The 24346-nt window shown below is 32.4% G+C and overlaps 1 protein-coding gene across 3 annotated transcripts in view; it reads right to left on the bottom strand.

Annotated features, from left to right (window-relative positions):
- The window catches only part of LOC114332354 (sulfite oxidase-like), a 161595-nt gene that overhangs the window by 128520 nt on the left and 8729 nt on the right, over window positions 1-24346 (bottom strand). For all 3 annotated transcript variants that reach the window (XR_007697944.1, XM_050650231.1, XM_050650233.1), the window contains exon 4: window positions 17875-18050. Coding sequence is in view for 2 of the 3 variants with exons in the window: in XM_050650231.1 (XP_050506188.1) it covers window positions 17875-18050 (176 nt within the window). In the remaining variant the exon portion in view is untranslated. The remainder of the gene's footprint in view (window positions 1-17874; window positions 18051-24346) is intronic.

The raw sequence follows: 24346 nt of genomic DNA on the forward strand, positions 1-24346 counted from the left end.
ACTTAGACGGAGACTCTCAGTCTATTCAAGATAATAATGTCAAGAACTAAGAATTGTATGAGTACAATGTACAAATAAACGGGATTCAATTAGTAGGGGAGGAAAGTATGCTAAATTTGCAGTTACTCGAGCGTTATGGAAACCTATTGGGTTGTGTAGAGAAAGTCCTAAAACCAAAAAAAGTTAAATTAAGTTTTCCATAAAGTGAAAGGCTTTCAATTTTTTTATTTAATTTTGCAATTCCAATAATCGTTTTTTCTTATTATAGCGCCATCTATCGAAAATTCGAAATAATGTGTCGAATAAAAGTTACTTATCTTTACGTAAGGAATCCAAATCTGCAATAAAAAAAATGGGGGCTCCTATTTATGATTTTAAAGTAACACCCCGTCCCACCTCCGTGGAGGGTCGTGTTTGGTGTCATTCTTTATGGACCAGGGTGAATCTGTGAAAAAACGTCTATTTTTGGATGTGCGAGGTGGCATTCGGATTTTTGCAGATAAAGTTAGGTGACTACTTCAATAATAATAATTGACTTATGCCTTCTCAAATAAGCCCGGAACATTAATAAAAAAATTAAAATATTTAAAAATTTCGAAAAACATCGATTTTTTTTCTACTTTCTTTGCTTATAACTTTAAAACGATTCATTTTGGACCAAAGTCATAGGAAAATAAAATAAGGATAATTGAATTTTGTATGACAAACGACTGGTTAAAAATGTCTTAAATTATTACCCTTTTTGCAAAATGGCAATAAATTCAAAATAAGGGGGCAAAATAAGCCTGTTTTTATTCAATGTTTTTCAACCACATTGGTTACGCTTAGAACTTTCGTAATTCGCTTAGAAAATTCTTTCATACTTAAATCGTTCACCAAATTTCATTAAAATCGACATGATAGATTTTGCAGAATAATTTTGCAATCTAATTTTTTTTTAAATTCAAATTTTTTAAAAACTTTCTGAAGAAAAAGTAGACCATTTAGAAGTTTCCTAATTTTTTTACATATAAAGAGGTTCTCTACCTATCTAATATACTTTACAGAATTAAAATCGGATTAATTAAGCGGCCTCAGCACTGTTTTAAGATTATAAACAATGTTTTGGCTTATAAACAAATACAGTGAGGACGTTTGAGTTGGCATAAATTCATTTTCTCGAGAATAGGCGTCTCTGGAGGGAAATACCGAAACAGGTCGATTTTTATTCTAATTCTAATTCTAATTTTTTGGTATATATATCATACTAGTAACGTCATCCATCTGGGCGTGATGACGTAATCGATGATTTTTTTAAATGAGAATAGGTGAATCAATCGAAAGGCTATTCAATTTTTTTTTCACTAATATAAACATTAACATACTTATTTGTACAAAGTTTGAATAAATTTTTTTTGAATTAAATTAATTACAATATTTAGATTACGTCATCACACCCAGATGGATGACGTCACTAGTATGATATTATGCCAAAAAATTATAATTTAAAAATAAAAATCTATCTGTTTCGGGATTTACCTCCAGAGTCGCCCATTTTCAAGAAAATGAATTTATTCCAACTCAAATGTCCTGACTATTTGTTTATAAGCCAAAACATTGTTTATAACTTTAAAACACTGCTGAAGACGCTTAAATACTCTGATTTTAATTCTGTAAAGTGTATTAGATAGGTAGAGAACCTCTTTATATGTAAAAGAATTATCAAACTTCTAAATGGTCTACTTTTTGTTCAGAAAGTTTTTAAAACATTTTAACTTTTTGAAAAAAATTTAGATTGCAAATATATTACGCAAAATCTATCAGATCGATTTTAATGAAATTTGGTGGACGGTTTAAGTATGTTGTTAGAATTTTTTAAGCGAATTATGAAGGTTCTAAGTGCAACCAAAGTAGTTGAAAAATATTGAATAAAATAATTTAAGACATTTTAAACCAGTCGTATACTATACGAAATTTAATTATCTTTATTTTCTTTCCGTACGACTTTGTTCCAAAATGAATCGTTTTAAAGTTATAAGCAATGAAATTAGACAAAAATCGATATTTTTCGAAATTTTTAAATATTTAAATTTTTTCGTTTAATGTTCCGGGCAAATTTGAGAAGGAGCATAAGTCAATTATAATTATTGACGTTGTCACCTAACTTTATCTGCAAAAATCCGAATGCCTTCTCTCACATCCACCTCAAAACAAATCCGCCCTGGTCTATTAGTATTTTTCAGTTTTTCGATCTGATGTTTTGTTCGCGAAATACCGCGGGGTTCGTATTTAAAATTTTAAATTCCCCCCCCCCCTCCATCTCCAAGGGAGTCGTGTATAGTATTATTTTCGATAGATTTTTGAAAAATATTGCACACGAATTTTTTAGTTTTTTGATCTGACGTTTATTTCGTGAAATATTCGCTTTTTTGTGAAACTTTGTGACTCACCCATTTCCTTACGCCCCCCTTACTTAACTTACCTTATCTTAATCTGTCGATTTCGAGTTTTTCTAAGGATAGATTTTTTTCGGACCCCCTTAACGAACTCACCTGTATTAAGAGCCAATATATGATAGAGGCACATTTACAGGGTACAAGGTTTCTCCCAATGTGATAATCTGACGCGCTCGAATAACTGCAAAAATCCCCCTTTGGGCTCCTCTACCATAAATCATGTCATCTAAATCCCAAGGCTAAGATGGTTCCACAATCAAAATAACAGGAACTTTATTGTTACTATAAACAGAATAAGAACAAATCATGCAATATGTCACCAAGCTATAAATAATGTAAAATTGGTTTAATTGATGATTCCTCGTGTTTATGTGGTGAACTGGGGGACTTAAAACACATTATATTTGGTTGTTTATTAAATAGTAAAAATACATAGGTATAGGGTGCTTGGTAAAGAATGGGCCATAGCTTAACCTCAGATTCCTGAGGTTAAAATAGGCCGATTTAAGCTAACTTACTTTAGTACAAAGTTTATAATAACCGAGATACAGGGTGTCAAAGTTAAACTTTTTTTATGTGGGAGCCTTTCAGCACAAAACATACGTCTTTCAGCACTCATTTAATACGTTCAATTTTTTTTATCCGTCACTCCGTATAATTTTGACATTAAAATTTTTATTCCCCTATTAGCTTTACTTAAAAAAGGTATACTTCTTTCATCTCCCTAAACTCAACTGTTTTCGAGATAAACGCATTTTAAATCTGCGGTGCAACATAATTTTTAGCATAATATTTGTAGTTACACCAGAAAAATAACTTAAAACCATAAAATTATCCAAAAATGTATCGCAAATTTCTTCAAATGGAATTTGCGATGCAATGACATAAATTTGAGAATTGGCACAATTATTATGGTTTTAAGTTATTTTTCTGGTGTAACTACAAAACTACAATGATATTATGCTAAAAATGATGGTGTATCGCAGATTTAAAATGCGTTTATCTCGAAAACGGTTGAGTTTAGGGAGATGGAAGAAGTATACCTTTTTTAAGTAAAACTAATAGGAGAATAAAAATTTTAATGTCAAAATTATACAAAGTGAGTGATAAAAAAATTGAACGTAATAAATGAGTGCTGAAAGGCGTATGTGGCGCCCTCTGGGCAATACATAATTTTTGGTGGGGAATTTAGTTTTCTCGACCTAAAAAACCCCCACATACCAAATTTCGTGTTGTTATCTCATACCTGTCAGGAAATATTAAATAATAAATAAAAAATAAGTTTAACTGTATCTCGGTTATTATAAACTTTGTACTAAGGTAAGTTAGCTTAAATCGGCCTATTTTACCCTCAGGAGCCTGAGGTTAAGCTATGGCCCATTCTTTACCAAACACCCTGTACAGATAAATTTTATAATGATGAAATTCATAACAAAATTTGCTTACCCATTTTAAACTGTATAATTTTCAATAAAAATGTTAAAATACTCTACTGCCTATACAGGATGGAACTCACTTATGGAACACAATAATTAGATATTATTTCTGTCCTTAATTTAAAAAATTATAAAAAACGCCGAGACCCGACTGCAACGAAATATTAGTTCATATATAAATACTTAAGTCATGAAAAGTACCAATTGCTAGTGACAATCAACCTGCTGAAATACAAAGAAAAAGCACTTTAGCCTGTTTAAGTAGATCATTAGAAGATAGAGTTAGAGTAGTAGAATAATTTAAATCATGGGTTAAAATGGGTAAAAAGTAAAAGTAAAAAGAGTGCTATTTTATATTATTGCTTATATGATTTTTAATAATGAGCTTAAAAAAGAACCCACATGATATCAAAGGAAATGCTTTAATAAACGAATAGAAATAATATTATAGTAGATTATACCACGAGTCAATAATGATGGCTATTATTCCCGAGGAATATTTACGAACCGAACCGCGTTAGCGGCGAGGGAGTAACATTCCGAGGGATTAATAGCTATTAATCCCGCATTATTAATCCCTAAGGGATTATTATATGGCATTATATTGCAAACACCACAAGTATAATACATATATTATGTATCAGTCGTAGATAAAACATATTATAAATGTAATTTAAAATATTCAAATTGTACGTTTTTCTATTTAGAATATACATACGTACCACTAAATACTTCTATTATAGTCGGAGAGATAGAAGCGGATTTTGTGCGTGATATGTTGGATATATGTTGAATTAGTTGTGTACATGACTTTCACCAACGGCCGGAAACCAGAGTTGGGGCCGAGGGTAGTTATAAGGGGTCAAAGTCGCGGATTTTATTATTTTTTTTTATGACGCTCATGATCGAGATAGTGCACCCAAATTTGGGAATAAGTAGGTCATGACGTAACTAAGTAAAACCTCTAGGGGCGGAACGCTGCGTGGCCGACAAAGGGGTGGGGGTAGGGGTGAATATAAAAAATATAAAGGGTTTTTTGCGACGTTCCTGATTGAGATAGTGGACCAAAATTTGGGAATAAGCAGATAATGACATTACTAAGTAAAATCTCCAGAGCCGGAAACCAGAGTTGGGGATGAGGGTAGTTATAAGGGGTCAAAATCGCCGTTTTTATTATTTTTTTTTGTGACGCTCATGATCGAGTGCACCAAAATTTGGGAATAAGTAGGTCATGACGTAACTAAGTAAAATCTCCAGGGGTGGCACGCTGCGTGGCCGACAAAGGGGTGGGGCAGGGGTGAATAGAAAAAATATAAGGGGTTTTTTTGCGACGTTCGTGATTGAGGGAGTACACCAAAATTTGGGAATAAGTAGACCATGACATAGCTAAGTAAAATGCTCAGAGCCGGAAACCAGAGTTGGGCATGAGGGTAATTATAAGGGGTCAAATTCGCCGTTTTTATTATTTTTTTTGTGACGCTCATGATCGAGACAATGCACCAAAATTTGGGAATAAGTAGGTCATGAGGTAACTAAGTACAATCTCCAGGGATGGAACGCTGCGTGGCCGATAAAGGGGTGGGGGTAGGTGTGAATATAAAAAATATAAGGGGTTTTTTGCGACGTGCTAGATTGAGATAGTGCACCAAAATTTGGGAATAAGTAGACCATGACTTAGCTAAGTAAAAGCCCCAGAGCCGGAAACCAGAGTTGGGGATGAGGGTAGTTTTAAGGGGTCAAAGTCGCAGTGTGTATTATTTTTTTTGTGACCCGGCACAACATTTGTCCCCCACGCAGTGTTCCGCCCCTGGAGATTTTACTTAGTAATGTCATGATCTACTTATTTCCAAATTTTGGTGCACTATCTCGATCACGAACGGCAGAAAAAATCTCGATCATGAGCGTCACAAAAAAAAATAATAGAAAACGGAACTTTGGCCCTTTATAACTACCTTCCTTCCCGACTCTGGTTTCCGGCTCTGGGGATTTTAATTATTTATGTCATGGTCTACTTATACCCAAATTTTGGTGCACTATCTCAATCACGAACGTCGCAAAAAACCCCTTATATTTTTTATATTCACTTCTACCCCCACCCCTTTGTCGGCCACGCAGCGTTGAGCCCCTAGAGATTTTACTTAGGTACGTCATGACCTACTTATTCCCAAATTTTGGTGCACCCTCTCGATCATGAGCGTCATAAAAAAAATAATAAAATCCGCGACTTTGACCCCTTATAACTACCCTCGGCCCCAACTCTGGTTTCCGGCCGTTAATGAAAGTCATGTACACAACTAATTCAACATATCCCCGTATAGTTTTTCCATATTACTTATCACGCACAAAATCCGCTCCCAGCTCTTAGACTATTAGACCTTCTATCATTCAAAATTCTAAGTTTTCTTATTGTCACCGCTAGCAAAGCATATTTCTGGGAAATAACGTTAAACTGAATTATTCCTTTAAATAAAAACTAAAACATCTTATTTTATGTATTCTATGGCGGGCTAACAACACGGAGTAAAATTACAAAATTTTTTCCTCGTGGATTTTAAAATTACATCCTTTTATAAATACCTAATAGTCAGTCACGACGGTCCAGTTGGAAGAGGCACAGTCGATCGACAAGTTTAGTGGATTTGCGATCGACGGTTCGAGCCTTAGCCAGGACATGAAATTAATAAAAGACCAACGTCGGTAGTATAAAATTCAATAGAATCTACGACTTGGTCTGGAATAACTAGCGTCTGATCGGCCTATGGAGGAGCGGCAAGGCAAGGGATAAGGGCTTGCGGCTTGGTGATACTCCTGCATAGATTCCTACCGAAGGGCGTTGACGCTTAGTAACGGTGTATATATATAAATACCTAATACTAATTACCTATTAATTTTCTTTACCTTACTGTAAGTAGGGAATAGCTCAGGAAACAAAGTCTACCACATGACAAAATATGATATTATCTTGTGGGTGGTTCTCACCCCTTCTCGGAGGTAAAAATTTATTTGGTTAAAATAACCACGGAAGTCGTTAGAGGACGTAATAGGGAACTTGCACATTTTTTATTACATGTTCATGTTAAATTTTTGTTTAAAAATGAGATTTCCAAAAGTTCACGCTTTAAAAACTCATAATAACTTTAAAATCTGTGTGTATAAACCATTTCAAACGACCCGTGACGTCACATCATTATATTTTGGTTTATGTTTATATTTATAATTAAATGACATTTATCGTCTGTCATTGTAATAATACACATATACCAATTTGTAGAGATTGTAATTTGATACAGTTTTTGAAGGAAATGAGAGAAGGTTTACTATGGAAAATAAAAGAAAACACTATAAGTTTTGCTTAGTGCCATTTTGTAAAACTACAACTATTAAAACCAGCCGATAAAAAAAGGTATATAATATACATATTATGTACTTTTTAAATTAAATGTTAAATGTTATCCTCAGCACTAATATAAATATTATTATATACACTTTAAAGTTTATTTTTATTTCGCACAAGAACACTTAAAAAAAAGATGGGACGTGAATTATAAATTGTAAAATTCCTTCATCTTCCTTAGTCTCAGCATCCGTTATGGCTTGCAAATTGTAGAAGCCTCGGAGGTGTTACCAGAGAAGGTTCCCATTGTTTTCAGTCTGGTAGGATGTAGAATAACATTTTTGGATGTTGTTTTATGTGCTATTAGATTGGAAACTTAGTTTTTTGCTAACAGTTGCCGCTAGGGCATCCCTGCCATTTCGTTCGTTGCAATCCGTGACTGCACGCCGAGGTTTGTCCTAGTTGGGTCAGAGAGAGCAGCATATGTGGCTCCTGATGAGAGACTTATAAGTTTCGAAACCAGTAGAGGCGCTTGCTGCACTCTCTGATTGAACTGGAATAATGATGCGGCTGTAGTTTCGTGTTGCAACTAAATTGAAAATGGTTATTCATTTTTGAACACTTTTTAACTTTAACCATTATCGATAACGATAGGTCTTTTAAAAACCGGTGTTTTTATTTTGATAGGTTTCGATTCCGAAATTACCTTATCGCCAATACACCGGCCGCACAACTTCTTGCTTCGCCTGCCAATCTCGAACTCCCCTAGCAGCCTTATATCTAGAGGTAGAAAGGCTTAGGATTAAGTAAAGTAATTATGTACTTATCTGCTTTAACTCCGCGAACTTCTCCAACGAAAAAATTTTAACCCTTTACCCTTTTGAAAATATGTGGCCACCATACACATATGCATTTACTATAAGTAAGTTATCAGACTGGCCATGGCCTTTAGAAAAACCCTCTTCGGTCATTTTAAAAAATTGTCTTAAGTAATAAAACACTCAACTATTAATTAAAAGTTGTCTTAACAAAAACACTCAAATATTAACCAGAAATAGCAACTAACAGATTTATAAAACTGAGTGTCAAAACGAATGCCAAACCTAATGAATTAATGACGATCACAGAGGACAATCCAATACTACAATGATATGACGTCACGATCAATGAGAGCACGTTTTGGGCTGGCTGCTATAATTTGAATTTTTAATCGTCTTTAGGGGCCAAACGAAAGACAAAAAAAACTTTTTTTCTTTGATATATGTTTTAAATTATGTTCTGTCGTGATTTATAGCATTTTTTTCGAATTTAAAAGTTTGTGCAAGTTCCCTATTGTAAGCAAAAATGTTCTATACAGTGCTAGTCAAAAGTCCGTACCCCCCTCTTATCTTTTGATCGGTTATACCTATAATAGTGAAATTTGGAGGGAGGAAATAAACAGACGTAATCTTCTTAACTAGTCATGACAGGTGACGTAATAGTGACAGATGACGTTACAGAGCCACTGTGATCAATAATTTTAAATAGGACCTAGCAAGTGATACCCCGTTTGAAAGGTATTCAAAATACCTATTCAGGCATGCTAATTTTTTGGGTTTAAGTTGATTTTGATTTTTGGTGAATATATAAAATAAATATAATATTGTAGTTTTGCATTTAATTAATAAAAATCAAAGGTCAGCCTATGGTTTTTTGTCAAAAAAGTTGACGTTTTTCAATTCTCTAGTAGTTTTTACGTCAACTTCAACCTTTTTGACAAGTTATAATTGGCGGAATTTTGAATATTTATTAATTAAATGCGAAACTACAATTTTATATTTATTTCATTTTATTCATCAAAATTAGCTTAAACTCAAACAAAATTAGTATAGCTGAATAGGTGTTGTCAATATCATTCAAACGAGGTATCACTTGCCATAAGGTCCCATTTAAAATTATCTGTCACAGTGGCGCTGTAAAGTCATCTGTCACTATTACATCACCTGTCATGACTAGTTAACAAGCTTACGTCCGTTTATTTCCTCCCTCCAAATTTCACTATTATAGGTATAACCGTTCAAAGGATACTGGGGAAGGGGGTACGGACTTTTGACTAGCACTGTATATTTTTTAACTTAATACTTTTTGACTTATTCTTGATTGAAAAACCATTTTCATTTACAAATGACAATTTTCGGACGGTGTTTTGCAAATAACTTAAAAACTATGCATCTGACGAAAAAAGTCTACTACAAAGCCTATTTGACAGCATATAAAAATAGAAAGAGATTCGTTTCTTCAGAAATGTCTTAGTTGCAAAACAAACCAAGAAAGGGTAGGTGAAAGAAGACTTTTTGTTTTGTGTATGTTCGAATCGATGCATTCTTGAAATAACAGAAAAATGATCGATTTTACTGGTATAATGCTGACAATATTTTTTGTAATGCTTGCAAATACCTTTAAAATGAGCACTATTAAATGTAGATTGCATTCTAACTAAGCGAGATACGGTGCAAAGAATTTGATCACCCAATTAAAAAAATAGCAGTAGGTATATTTAACCGCGCATCCACCAGAATTTAAATACATCATTTTCCTTCTACAATACCTTTTACTTTATTGTTATTTCTATGCTCAATTCGTTGGACTGATTTTTGTAGTGCTCGTTAAAATGAGCACTATTAAATGACGATTGCGTTCAGACTAAGCGAGATACAGTGCACAAAAATTTGATCACCCAATTAAAAAAACAAAGACCAGTAGATATGTTTATCGCGCATCCACCAGAATTTAAATACATCATTTTCCTTTTACAACATCTTTTATTTTAATGTTATTTCGATGCTCAATCAAGTATATTCAAATGGGAAATAAGCCACAATTTTACCTAAAAATGATTTTATTAACGTTTCGACGCCCAAGTCGGGTGTCGTTGTCAAAATACAAAATAATACTGATATAATAATATTAATAATATTAATATTTTGACAACGACACCCGACTTGGGCGTCGAAACGTTAATAAAATCATTTTTAGGTAAAATTGTGGCTTATTTCCCATTTGAATATACTTGATTATAAAAATGCCACAAGAAAATAGCTTCAGAACAACATTCCATGCTCAAGCTCAAATCATTGGACTGGTTGTTGTAGTGCTTAAAAAGCGCTTTAAAATAAGCACTATTAAATGTCGATTGCCTTCAAACTCAGCGATATATGATGCACAAAAATTTGATCACTCAATAAAAAAAAACAGAGCAGTATATTTAACCGCCCATCCACCAACATTTAAATACATTTTCCTTTTACAGTACCTTTTACTTTAATGTTCTAGGTCTTCCTTTTCGATTTTTACCACCTATTGTAGCGCTTAACATGAGTTTGGGCATTCTAACTTGAGCTATTCTTTGGACATGTTCTAACCATCTAAGTCTTTGTGCTCTTACAACTGCAATTATATTGGGCTCCTTATACAATTCTTCTAACTCTTTGATTGTTCTTCGTGTCCACTGATTGTTGATAATTTTCCCCCACATATTCTTCTAAGTATTTTTCTTTTCCATACCTGTAACATTCATTGCTCGGTTTTTGTCATAGTCCAGGCATACGTAACTATTGGTCTTATCACAGTAACGTTCTTAATTTAGCTGCTTTGGATATATTTTTGCTTCTGTTGAGTGCATACATGCAACGATTCCCTGTTCCCTGACATTAGTATTTTGTGTATTTCTTCCAAGATGCTTGGTCTACTCGAAAATAAAGTCCCTAAATATTCAAATCTCTCTACCTTTTCAAATTTATACATTTTTTCTTTATCCGTTGTTATCATTAAATATTGCCTCTGTTCAAATTCTTTGTCGGTCCATTTCAAGTGCTTAATGTTTATTTCATAGAGTCTTTTTTCTCGAGCTGCCTTTTCTAGTCGGTCTACTACCTCTTTTAATTCGTTCTTGCTTCTGGATAGAATTACTACATCATCAGCGAATGCCAAACATAGATGTTTTTATGATATTATATGTACGAAAAAAATAATTATTCAGTACAAAAATGTATGGATTTTTTGACAAAAATTTTAATTTTTTCGTTACTGTAGCATAAAAAGTGTCTAAGATACCACTACTTTAAGTTGATAGCGCGAGTATTACTTTCTTGTGCTCCTTGACTCTCTATCTTTTAAAAACTAAAGAATTTGAATTGATGTGATCAATATGGTTTTATATACCTTCAATTTTCTTTTAAAATGGTTTTTGAATTGATACAGTATTTTTGAAATAAACGGAGGTCATTTTGAAGATACCTACTATACTGTACTGTGAGTAGTCGGTATGTATTTCATATCGACGACTCACTTTTTACCGCTGCTGGTGAAAAGCACTGCTTTAAAAATGGCCTCACTCGTACCTATTGGGACCGTGCAAGTTCGGCAAAGCGACCCCTATTTCTACGCTCTATACTAAAATTCGCACTTTTAATTATATTGGCCAATTATAATAGGTTTGTTCGTAGTACGATCCAATCGATCAGCAACCGTTGCCAACCATCAGAAGCATGCGCAGTGAACAGTTAGCGTTGCGCAGTTAACAGTTAGCGTTCGTAGACTACGAACGCGCATGCGTCTGATGGTTGGCAACGGTTGCTGATCGTTCTACGAACAAACTTATTAGTCCTAGTTACTGGATAATTGTCAAGGCCATAGTCCAAAAAATAATAAGAAGAAAAAATAAGATTCAGGTTATGTTATGAAAACGTCAACAATTGTATGTAGTAAATAAAATTAGTTATTAAAATGCAGTATGCAAGCTAAATAAAATTAATTAAATTTACCTTTATATAATAATTGCATATCATATCAATATTGTGGAGCAATATATAATTTTTCTGCTTCATTGACAGAAGGTATGAAATATACGTCAATTTGACAATATGAATTATTTAAGATAGTTGCAATATTTCTCCGCGACTCGCGCAGGGTCGTTTCTCGTTTCCCCTTCCAAGTACTTGCACACCGCGAATAGTTGATGCTTTGGACGAGCATATTAAGAGAGTTTATGACCAAATACGCCAGGAAAATAAGACAAAAATACATACCATGTTCGGGACACTTGAGCAGCCAGGTCTTTTTTGGCTTGAGCAGCCAGGTTGCAAATGAGTTTTTTGGGTACTATATACCTAATACATTTTAAATACAAAATTGCCCGTCACAGTTTGGACGAGAAATTTAGTTATTAACAAATAAGGGTCAAAAATGGCAGTTTTTTCTTTTAAATCGTTACAGGTAAAAATAGGGTAATTAAATATCTTATTTATGATATTTTTCTTGTAGTAGATGAGCCTAGATTTAAAATAGCGCTTTTTGAATTTTGGCCTGATCATTTGTTGCTTCGGATATTGCAAAATAAAACTAAAATTTCGAACATAAAAAATTTGCTATAACTTTTGCGAAATGAATTTAAGACTTTTATATTGCATAAAAAGTTGAGTCAAACAGTCCACACAATGCACAAAAATGTTTAAGACGATTCGTCAATTAATTTAAATGTTATTCAATTTGTTTATCCCAAAGAGCTTTTTTTTCGCAATGTTATTGTTCAGAAAATAATAATGATATAATTATGTGGAAACAACATGAAAGGAGAATAGTCATATTTTCATCACTCATTTTTATCACTCCGCAAACATTTAACTAAAATAGAGTTAAATAGAGTTAGAATTGTTAATATTGACTGTAGGCTAAAACTACAATGGGATTTGAACAACTGGTATTTTTAAACGAATTTTCAAAGAAAACCGTATATATAATTATATATAATTATATATTATATAAAATTATATATAGGTTAATTACGGTCAAAGTTAGCCACTTTTTTTTTATTTAATTGACGGCTACTTTGTTTATAACAATAGAACAACCTAACTCGAACCATTTTGAAGCTGAAGGTATATATTTTATGTGTAAAAGTTTGAGTAAACTTTGAACCCCAACAGAGTGGTTAATAAAGTTTTAAAAATGACGTCCTAACGGAATGGATTCGTGGTCGGTGGAGGGGAATTATTAAAATCCGTGCACTCAAAAAATGAAACTGATTCTTTAAAGATATGCTGCTAATATCGCCGGATCTTGTTGATGAATTTTGATCATAATTTTTTTTAATTTGTATGTACTCGTAGTCTTATTATAGAGTACGGTATGTACACACATCCCCACCTAACATTACAAAATGTTAGGGGGAACTCCGCTTATTACTCAGGGATATGAAAAATAGATTACGACCGATTCTAAGACCTACCGAATATACATATTTAATTCCATAAAAATCGGTCAAGCGGTCTCGGAGGAGTATGGAAACTAACACTGTGACAGGAGAATTTTATAGATGTAAATATATAGATGGCTATTAACAAATAGGGGTTGTGATAGAAGAGTGAAAAATTAAGGGTTGTATGTATTTTTTAATTCAACATGATATAAAATTAAGGTAGATCATTTTGTCTAAAAAATTAAAAAATATTAGGGGGGCAATCCCCCTTATAACTTATGGGCATAAAAAATAGACTAAAACCTATTCTCCATCCTATAGGATATACTTCTAAAATTTCATAAAAATCGACCAAGCCGTTTCGGAGTAGTATGGTAACTAACACTGTTACAGGAGAATTTGATGTATATAGAAGTCACTGTGAATTAAATAATAAAAGTGGCTAACTTTGACCCTAATTAACCTAGACAAAAAGTTTTTTTCAAAAATTTGTGTAAAAATACCAACTTTTGAAATCCTAAAGCAGATTTACTCTATAGTCAATATTAACGAAGCTATTCAAATTGTTTATAAGCGAAAAATGACTCTATTTTACTAAACTGTTTTCGGAGTAATAAAAACGACTTTTGAATGATTTTTTTCAATACTTTAAAAATATAACTATTCTTCTTGCATGTGGTTTCCACAGAATTGATATATCATTATTATTTTTTAACAATAATATTGCGAAAAAAAAAGCTCTTTGCAATAAACAAATTGAATAAAATTTAAATTATTTAACGGATCGTCTTAAAATTTTTTGTGCATTATACGGAATGTTTGACTCAACTTTTCGTGCAATATGAAAGTCTTAAGGCCATTTTCGCAAAAGTTATAGCACATTTTTTATTTTTGAAATTTTAGTCTTATTTTGCAAGTTTCGAAGCAAAAAATGATCAGATCAAAATTCAAAAAGTGCCACTTTAAACCTTGGGTCATCCACTAAAAGGAGAATATTATAAATAAGATACTTAATTACCCTATTTTACCTGTAGCGATTTAAACTAAAAAACTGCCATTTTTGATTATTATTTGGTAATAGCTAAGTTTCTTGTCCGAACTGTGATGGGCATTTTTGTATTTATAATGTATTAGGTATATAGTATCCAAAATCCATTTGCAACCTGGCTGCTCAAGTGTTCCGACAAAAACCTTATTTCTCTGGACTAAAATTCATATTTGGCTAGGCGATAAAGCTCTCAACCCAATTGATTAGGGATGGAATATGCTAATGGATATTTGCAGTCCACAAAAATGCATAAATCTCCTGCGTCGCAGGAATTATCAGAAATAATTTTTTGAAACTGCCAAAAAGGATAAAGTGCGTCGTGCGCTTGTGGAAATGTGCAGGTGTTAACTGAAAAAACAGTACTCCAATCTTTGACAAAGATGAGGAAAAACGAATGACAGTGGCAGCAGTTATGAAGATTAGAATATCTTAATGACATGACTGTTTTTCTTTAAATGTCTAAAAAAAAATTACATATTTTTCTATACATTTTTTGGATAAATTTTATTAGATATTTTGTTTCTGCAAAGATCTTTTTTTCTCTACTTATATATTTTCCACCTTGAGGGGTAATTTTAAGGGATGCAAAATTATAAAAAGATATTTTTATTGTAAATGACAAAAAAGTATCAACGTCATGTAAACAAAGAGAAATAAACAACATAGATAAGTTCAAATGTATTTTTTTATTTTTTTTTACTTTAAAAATATATGTGTTATTTTTAAGGGTTGAAAGATGAAAAAATGAAAAATAATATTTATCCAATCTACTGACAAAACTGATTTAAATTGGATATTAAATTAATTAAAAATATTAGTAAATCACTTTTTTGTACATTTTATTATTAAAAGGGGTGGTTTATAAAGGTTAAATTATTCTACCAACCAACAATAATATTTTAAATTATAAAACGATATTTATTTAACTTCATCGAACTATATCAAAACCTAAAAAGTACTTGGATTGGCGTTTAGAACTAGTTTTATTGCATTTTGTCAATAAGGGGTAGTTTTCAACCCTAAAAATAATAAGCATATGTCGGCATAGGGTGGACTTTGAATTAGGAGGTAATTAGAGCATATTTACAAAATTTCATTAAAATCGATGCCTTAGGATAGATATCGGAGGTAATATATTATGAAATAATATTATGAAATTTGTGTTATATGGGCAGTATAGTATGACCTAATTTTCATATAATATTTGCGTCATTGTCGGACCTTAGGGAGCGTCTATAGTGCATGCTTGTTTCCGAGTCATAAAGCCGAGTCCGTTTGCGAATAATCCTAATAACAGCGCGCAGGTGGACTTTGGACAGGCCCGTTTAAATACGAAGGATTATTTGCACACGGACTCGGTGCTGACTTCGGAAACCAGCGTGCACTATGGACGCGCCCTTACGCTTTCTCCAGTAACTTCTTCTCGAAGCAACTCCATATTTACTTCCTAATACACAGAATTAATAGTAAAAGTAATTATGTTTTTTTATTTTATTCATTATAATTTTAATATTTAATATATAAATTCGTCCGACTGGATGACTGCTTATGCAAGAGGCCACTGAGAAAAAGAAGAAGTTTTGTGAAATTTAGAGGTTACCTCTGTTTTTATTGGCTGTGAATTTCGTCGGTAGCGCTCTCTCGCGGTTTGAAACTTGTACTTTTCTGATAAAATTGTTCAAATTCAATGCACAAAACTGCCACTAACAGCGCTGATGAAAACTGTCAAATCCCCTCTACTCATTGGCTCATAGCGAGTTTACCGTGTCAACTTAGATCTATAAACCCTAGGAAGAGTTCTTTGCCCTCCTCCAATCTTCTTTTTGTTATCCTTCTCACATTTTTAACAAAATCAAAAAAAAAAAAATTTAATATGCATGTATAATAAAAATTGGAACTGATGACATTTATGTGAAGTACTTGCATCTATGTTTAAGCACTGTTACATGAAGTTATTCATATTACTTTGGCAGATCTAAATTACTCTGGAATCTAAAAATTATAGAATATACAGGATGGTGAATTTGAAAACAATTTCTAGTGTTTTTGGAAAAGTGGAAAATCTTTTCAACAACAACGAAAATACCACAAATTTCATAATTATTATAATTCAAGCCACTCTACTTTTGATTAAACTTGTAAACCTTTCATACAAATAATAAACTGCTCGTCAAAAGTTAGAGATACAGAAAATTATGCTGAATTTCGTAGTTGATTTTTTCGCGAACAGACGAATTCCGCTATTTATTTTTATTTTAGCTTTTTCTTTAGTATTTACACAGTTGTGCAAAGGTTTACTCAAATTTATTTTTTGTACTTATAACGGGTGGAAGAAAATAATATGATTTTCTTCTGTTAAGTTTGAGACACCCTGTAGGGAGTACGAGGTACAAATGTGAGTATACATCAGAATAATATTGTAGTCTTATGTTTTGTGAACTTGCTGTTTTTGGAATGTGCCTCATATCTTTAGAAACAAAAAAATAGACGGTTTTGTAATTTAACATGTGTTTTAACCGAAACAAAAGTTTGAGACACATTGTAGGGAGAAAAAGGCACAAAGGTGTCCCCGATATTATGTTGTAGTCTCATATTTTTTTAATATTTTATTTTTTTTAATTTCTCTGATATCTTTAATAACAAAGAAACTATTACTCTTTAATATGTTTTTCTAAGTTTCACATGTGTGATGTGACGCATGTCGTCAGTTAAAACACATATTAAAGAGTAATATCGTCTAGTTTCTTTGTTATTAAAGATATCAGAGAAATTACAAAAATAAAATATTCACAAAATATGAGACTACAACAAAATATCAAGGTATACTCACCTTTGTGCCTTTTTCTCCCTACAAGATGTCTCAAACTTTTGTTTCGGTTAAAACACATGTTAAATTACAAAACCGTCTATTTTTTTATTTCTAAAGATATCAATCAGCGACATTCAAAAAACAAAATGTTCACAAAACATGAGACTACAATACGATTTCAATATATACTCCCATTTGTACCTCGTCCTCCCTACAGGGCGTCTCAAACTTAACATAAGAAAAACATTTCTTTTCTTCCATCCGGTATAAGTACAAAAAAAAAGTTTGAGTAAACCTTTGCATAACTGTGTAAATACTAAAGAAAAGTCTAAAATAATAATAAAAAAAATTAGCGGAATCCGTTAATCTGTTTACGAAAAAATCTACTATAAAAATTCAGCAGAATTTTCTATAGGTATCCCTAACTTCTGACGAGCAGTTTATTTGAATACCTATGCTTGAAAATATTGTTTAGTACTTAACATTAATTAAAACGTATTTTCAGAATGCGTTTTATTTGATTGTCGACGTACTGTTTACTTTTATTTGGGTTGAATTGGTAATATTAGATTGTTACCTATACGATATTTTTCTAAAAATTCAAGGGAATCTGCATCATAGTTTTCTTTGGCTGTTGAGAATCTATGCACTGGTCCACCTGCTGAGATTTGCAGGGTATGTTCAGGATTTTTATTAAGATAATCAGTGATATCGTATACTCCTCGGTTGTATGATACCCACACTCCAGCTTTCCTACAAAAATAAAATATTTTAGGGCACCATCAGAACTAATTTTCAATGAGAAGATTAATCCTGGCAACTTTGAACTTCATTGAGAGCTCCCAAATACTCCTCTTCCTCTATATTTTCTCCTTCATAAGAATGTAGCGTCGTCATGTATTTTGTTTGACTATTTCTGTTCACTATCTACTGTGCGTGTTGATTTGCTTAGGAGAATGAGTAACCAGTCATGTCCTTTATTTGGTCCGACCATCTTACTGGAGATCTCTCTCTAGATCTTTTGCTCTCTACGTTGCCGTCAAATATCATTCGTTCCATACCTTCTCTTCTTCTAGTTATATGTCCCAAATATCTCACTATATTTGTTGCCGTTATTGTTTAATGCTTATTCTGAAGAGATCATACAAGAAGCTTTGATAAACGAGCATAAAAGTGAATGGAAGTTTAATTAATAACATTAGGTATGGCGACGATACAGTCATAATAGCCAACAACTTGGAAGACTTATGTAGAAAGAATAATGAACAAAACAAATTTTAAGATATACCTAGTGGAGAATACGGACTAGCGAAACTAAACCAAAATACCGGAGAGAGCCACAAAAAATCAAATTAATGCTCAAACAAGGCATAATTTTGTGTTTTTTGTAATGTCAGTGTTCTTCCATATTTTTGTGAGTTTGGCAGCCAAATATTAATGGGGATTTATACAGTACGTAAATCGTTCAGCTGGAAATAGGGAATATACATTGAGATAATTGTGGCAACTGCGTTCTGTCGATGACAATATGGTTGATAGCATTAGGGGCATTAACCTCAAAATTGACAATTCATTTCGGCTGACACAAATAAACGTCAAAACATGGCAATGTATTGTAATTATAAAAAATATTTTAAAAATTAAAGTAAAATTATTAATCATTATTTTTGTTTTTGATTTATTTATGGACAGCCTTGCTTCCAAACTCACTCATTCTGTTCGTTCTAACATCTCTATTGCTATTGCACCAAGAACTCGCTTCAACTAACACAGGTTAACGTAGTTGCCATAATTATCTCAATGTGTATTCCCTATGTCCAGCTGAACGATTTACGTACTATATGATATGTTTCACTGATGGCTCTAAAACTGCCCATGGTACTGGATTAGGAGTTTTTGGACAAACATGCAATTATAATAAATCTTACAACCTAGGGTCAATTTACGTTTTTGCTTTGTGGTCTGTATTGATGCAAGATATGGTTGACTGTTTCAGGTCCTCTGTTACAGAGTCTGTAGCTCAAGTCTCCATGAAACATCCCTATTGTATGCAGGTGACCCTTAACTGGCGCATGCGTAGTGAGGAAACCTGTTATGACTCTGAGCTGACTTCTACTTGTTTTCAGCAATAATTCAGCGCTTCTAGCACATGTCCGTTCGATACACGTCTTGCCATGTATTTGACCGGGTATGCCCTCCCAGTGTGAGTTGTGTTGGCTTCGGATCCAGGCTTTTATACGTTAGCGGACGGTGCTTTTTGGCATTACCACGGCCGGCTCTGGATCCAGGTATTTTGTAGCTGATGACCTTCTGGCAAGTTCATCAGCTCTTTCGTTGTCGTATATGTCCCGATGACCTGGAACCCATACCAGAATAACACTTTCATGTTGCGCCAGTCTGTCAAGTTCTTGTCGACATTCCCACACTAGCCTAGAGTTCACCTTAGGGCTTATAAGAGCTCCCAAGAACTACCAATAAGAAAGCTGTTGGTCCTCGTTGAGGCCACAGGACTTATTAGAGTTTAAGGAAAAAACAAGGTATGGTACAAGGCCTTAAAACCAAGTGCCAGATACTAACGAGTCTTGTCTGATTTGAGCAGAAGAAAAAGAGAAAACATTTTATTTAAGAAGTATATCCAGAAAACCTTCATGTCGTATATCAGTCTCAAAGAGATTACTTTATGCCAAGAAAAACGATATACGTGACTGTAAGTACGACAAGGATGAGTACGATCACCTCTACATTTTAATACGTGCTCAGAAGAAATGTTTAAACAGGCACTAGAAGACATCAATGAAGGCATATCAATTAAAAAAAAGATTAGTGAATAATCTCAGACATGTAGACGATATAATACTACTTGCGATCAACAGAAAAGGGCTGCAAATTTTGGTTGCTCGCACCTCGCAGTACTGCGAGACATATGGAATGGCTCTGAACACAAAAATACAAAAATCATGATTGTCAGTAAGAACAAGATTGAAGACAACTATGTTAAAGGAAAAAGTTTAGTTACGCAGATACAACAATTTGGGATGTGAACTAAATGAACAATGGGACCGTAGCTCGAAGTAAAACGACCAATTAAGATAGCCAGAAGCGCTATCAATAAGATAAAAACAGTAATATGCAATAAATGACTGGGAATAGAGATAAGAACTACTTATAGTATTGAAATGCTATGTATTCTTTGCTCTTTTATATTGAGTTTAAGCCTTGGCAATTACGGACGCAACTGAAAAAAGACTTGCCAGCTTTGAGATGTGGTATTATCGAAGAATGTGGCAAATATCATGGACACCATACATAATAAACACAGAAATATTATGAAAGATGAAAAAGAATAAGAAATACTCAACACTATGAAGGGAAGAAAAATGAGGTACTTTGGTCACATACTAAGAAATGAAAAATAAGAGTTGGTGCGATTAGTTATACAAGAGAAAGTGGAAAGAAGTGGAAGAACAGTAAAAAACTCTTCGGAACCCCTGCGCAGACAAAGTAAAATGGGCCATGATAATCGCCAATGTCCTTAAAGAATGAGAAACATAAAGAAGAAAATAAGAAGGACCATGAGGTAATACTTAGTGCAGTGGCGGATCCCAGGGGGGGCGATGGGGGCGATCGGTCCCCCTCTCAACCCAAGTGATTTATTTTTTTTTTAATTATAACATAAAGATTACAAAAACATTCATTTATTTTTTCAAATAGATAATTATGCATGTTTTAAAATTACAATATTATATGAATTATGAATTACATATAATAAATGTATTTTATTAGTATGAGACTTGGCTAAAACGGGCCAGTGACGCCAGTGTATTTGGAAATGAGTAATTTATAATCCTTATAAATTAAGAATTAAAAATGATCACAATAAGCATTTTTTTAAAAAATATGTAATCCTATATACTGTGAACACATACTTAAGCATCTCCACGTATAATAATTATAAAATCGCTTGCAGACTTGCAGATAACAGATTCGCCGGAAATCTCTCGAAAATTGCGCGCCTAGCAAAAACTATATTAATTCGCCGAATATATAAATATGTTCACACGCCGATAGCTGACAACGAAAAAAGAACACCCTCATTAATTATTAGTAATTAGTGTATTAGTGGAGTCAATGAAGGTTTTCACCTCCGATTTCGTTGAACCTCCATCGATTTTCATGAAAATTGGTAAGTATGTAGAGGATACCTCAAGAAACAAAGGTGACATGGTGCCAACTTGCGCTTTTACCCTGGGGGGGGGATGCCACCCCTTCTCGGGGGTGGCAATTATTTTATTAAAAATAATACCACTAATCGATAGAGGGACAAATTATAAGTAAAATTTGTTATATAAAGTTATTTCAATAAATCAATAGTTTTTGAGTTATTAAAGATCAAAAGTTTTGATTTTTCCTGAAAAAAATCCATGTTTTAAAGCAGTTTTTCATAAATAACTCAAAAACCATAAGTTTCTTCAAAAAAGTTGTTATTACCAAAATCGAAGATAATATAAAAATAAATAAGCTCCTTATTCGAAAAATCCTTTATTACATATACAAAGTGAGTTATATGCAATTGAATGTATATTTTTTTTCCGCGAGTACTCAAATCTTAGTATTCAAGCTTAAATAACAGGAAAACGATGCACTTTGTTAAATATAGATATTAAACATTTTAATAAAGTACTTAAAGGTAACTATCAAAAAGCTATATAAGAAGTAGATAGCATCAAAATTAAGCAAGTTATGATGGAAATAAGAGGACCCTTTCAGATTTTTTAGGGAAGAATGAAAAATGAAACATACGTCATTTCCACAAAAATTAAAATTTATAGTAACCCATTTAAAACTTTATTTATTTTAATATGACTAATAACTTCAACAATTTTGACCGGTTTAGAATGCATATTTTTGAAAAAAAAATACGATTAAAAAAATTAGAATTTTTAAAATTTTCGTGAATTTCATTTTCTTTTGATAATAACTCCAAAAATACTCGATATACTTAAAAAAGGTAGTGAACAAAATTTTAGTTTTAACTTTATTTAAGCTATTTCTTTTTTTAATATTTTTTTACGACAAAAAATAACCGAGGTAGAAACATTTAAAACCTAAATTTTACTGCGAGAACCATGTAACCGGGGCCCTTTCACCTTGTATTTAAATAAAAATAAAGGATTTAGAAAATTATGTTTAATACAGTGTTATAGAACCTTTGTAATGGTTTTTGGATAAATCTCATATTTCAAAATTTAACGGAGTTATTTTTAAAAAACCAATAACATTTTCTTTGAAAAAAATTTATAGCGGAGATTTTGTATGTATACAGGTTGTGGGAAGTCCAATTAGTCGTTTGTTGTAGGAGATACGAAAAAAGTTTATTTAGGTGAGATTGGGGCATAGATAATATCAGAATTTAAATACATTTCCAAATATACAGGGCCACCCATATTGACAGGGTGAAACAAAATTATCTTCTGTTTAATGGAACACCCTGTATATTTTTACATTTTTGGATTCTCCTCTATGTTTTATTTCTTAAAATATCAGGTTTTGTGATGTTATACGAAGTAGTTTAAAAGATAATTACGTTTTTATTTTCAAATTTCATAGCAATATTCACGACCTGTATAATTGTAGTGATTTGACATCAGAAAATCAATTTATGTTCAAGTGATTTTTAATATAATCTATTATTGTTAAAAATTATTAATCTAGCAAAACGTTTAATTTTAGCTAATACAGGGTTGGTCGAAACTGAATGAGTGTTTTCTCAAAGTTTGAGAGTATGAGTTTTCTCAAACGGAGCTGCCTGTAATGCATCTAATGAGCATTGTAATGAAATGCTATTGTATGGCACTTTATTATTTCCCACCCTGCCAGTGAGAACTGAATTTATTTTTGAAATCACTAACTTTATGTCTTTAATTATTTTAAATATTGTAAACGATTAAAAAACAATCAAATTAAATTGAAATGAATAACCAGTGTATATCTTCCACATTTACTTCATATTTAACGTAGCCTGTACCATAACATTGCACAGATTATTATCCCTGTATAGCAACGATATACCATGAATGTGAATTCATACTTGAGAAATGTCCTATATCCAGTCCCACAAAAAAAAGGGATTCCTCAAACAAAATATATATGCAGACAAAATCAGCCAAAGTGATTTGCGATATCTAATTAAAGGCCCTACCAAGTTGGTTTTGTTGAATATAGCATGGAAGCACGACGATACTTTAGTGATAAGCGTATTTGTCTTAGTAGCTATAGTATGTTGTTTTATATTATGTATTACGTATATTAAATTAGTTTTAGTATGTTTCGTTTATCTAAAAAAATGTAAAACAAACAAAAATTCTGTTTTTCTTGTAGTTGTTTTTTCGTATAGATATTGTTTTATATTGTAGTAAATTGAATTTAGTTTTAGTATGTTCCGTTTGTTTTTTCGTATAGATATTGTTTTATATTGTAGTAAATTGAATTTAGTTTTAGTATGTTCCGTTTGTTTGTAGAATTATATTTAATTAGATTTGCTTTAATTACTAAAATAAATAAATTTTCAATTATATTTTATGTATTTGTTTAAAAGGAAACCTAGCATTAGCCGCCACATTTCTATAACGGCCAATTGTTTTCTATTTTTAGTGGCCGTTATTGTCAGGTTTTACTGTACCAATAAAATTTTATTAAATTATGAAATATTATTTAAATAAAAAATTTATAAACTTGATAAAAGAAAGTTTGCTTAGAATTTACTCCTCTATCTAATTATGGGGTTATTTTTAATAAAATAGTGTTCACCCATGAGAAGGGGTAACATCCACCCCCAGGACAAAAGCGCAAGTTGGTACCACATCATTTTTGTTTCTTGAGGTATCCTCTAACTACTTACCAATTTTCATGAAAATTGATGGAGGTTCAACGAAATCAGGGGTGAAAACCTTCAGTGACTGCCTTTTTGGAAATATAAAAGATTAATTTTTTTCGTGATTGTCGATTTGCTAATTATCTGATTTTTGGTTGCTATAAGGTTTAAAAAATTA

This window comes from Diabrotica virgifera, chromosome 5 (assembly GCF_917563875.1).
Source record: "Diabrotica virgifera virgifera chromosome 5, PGI_DIABVI_V3a".
Classification (NCBI taxonomy): domain Eukaryota; kingdom Metazoa; phylum Arthropoda; class Insecta; order Coleoptera; family Chrysomelidae; genus Diabrotica; species Diabrotica virgifera.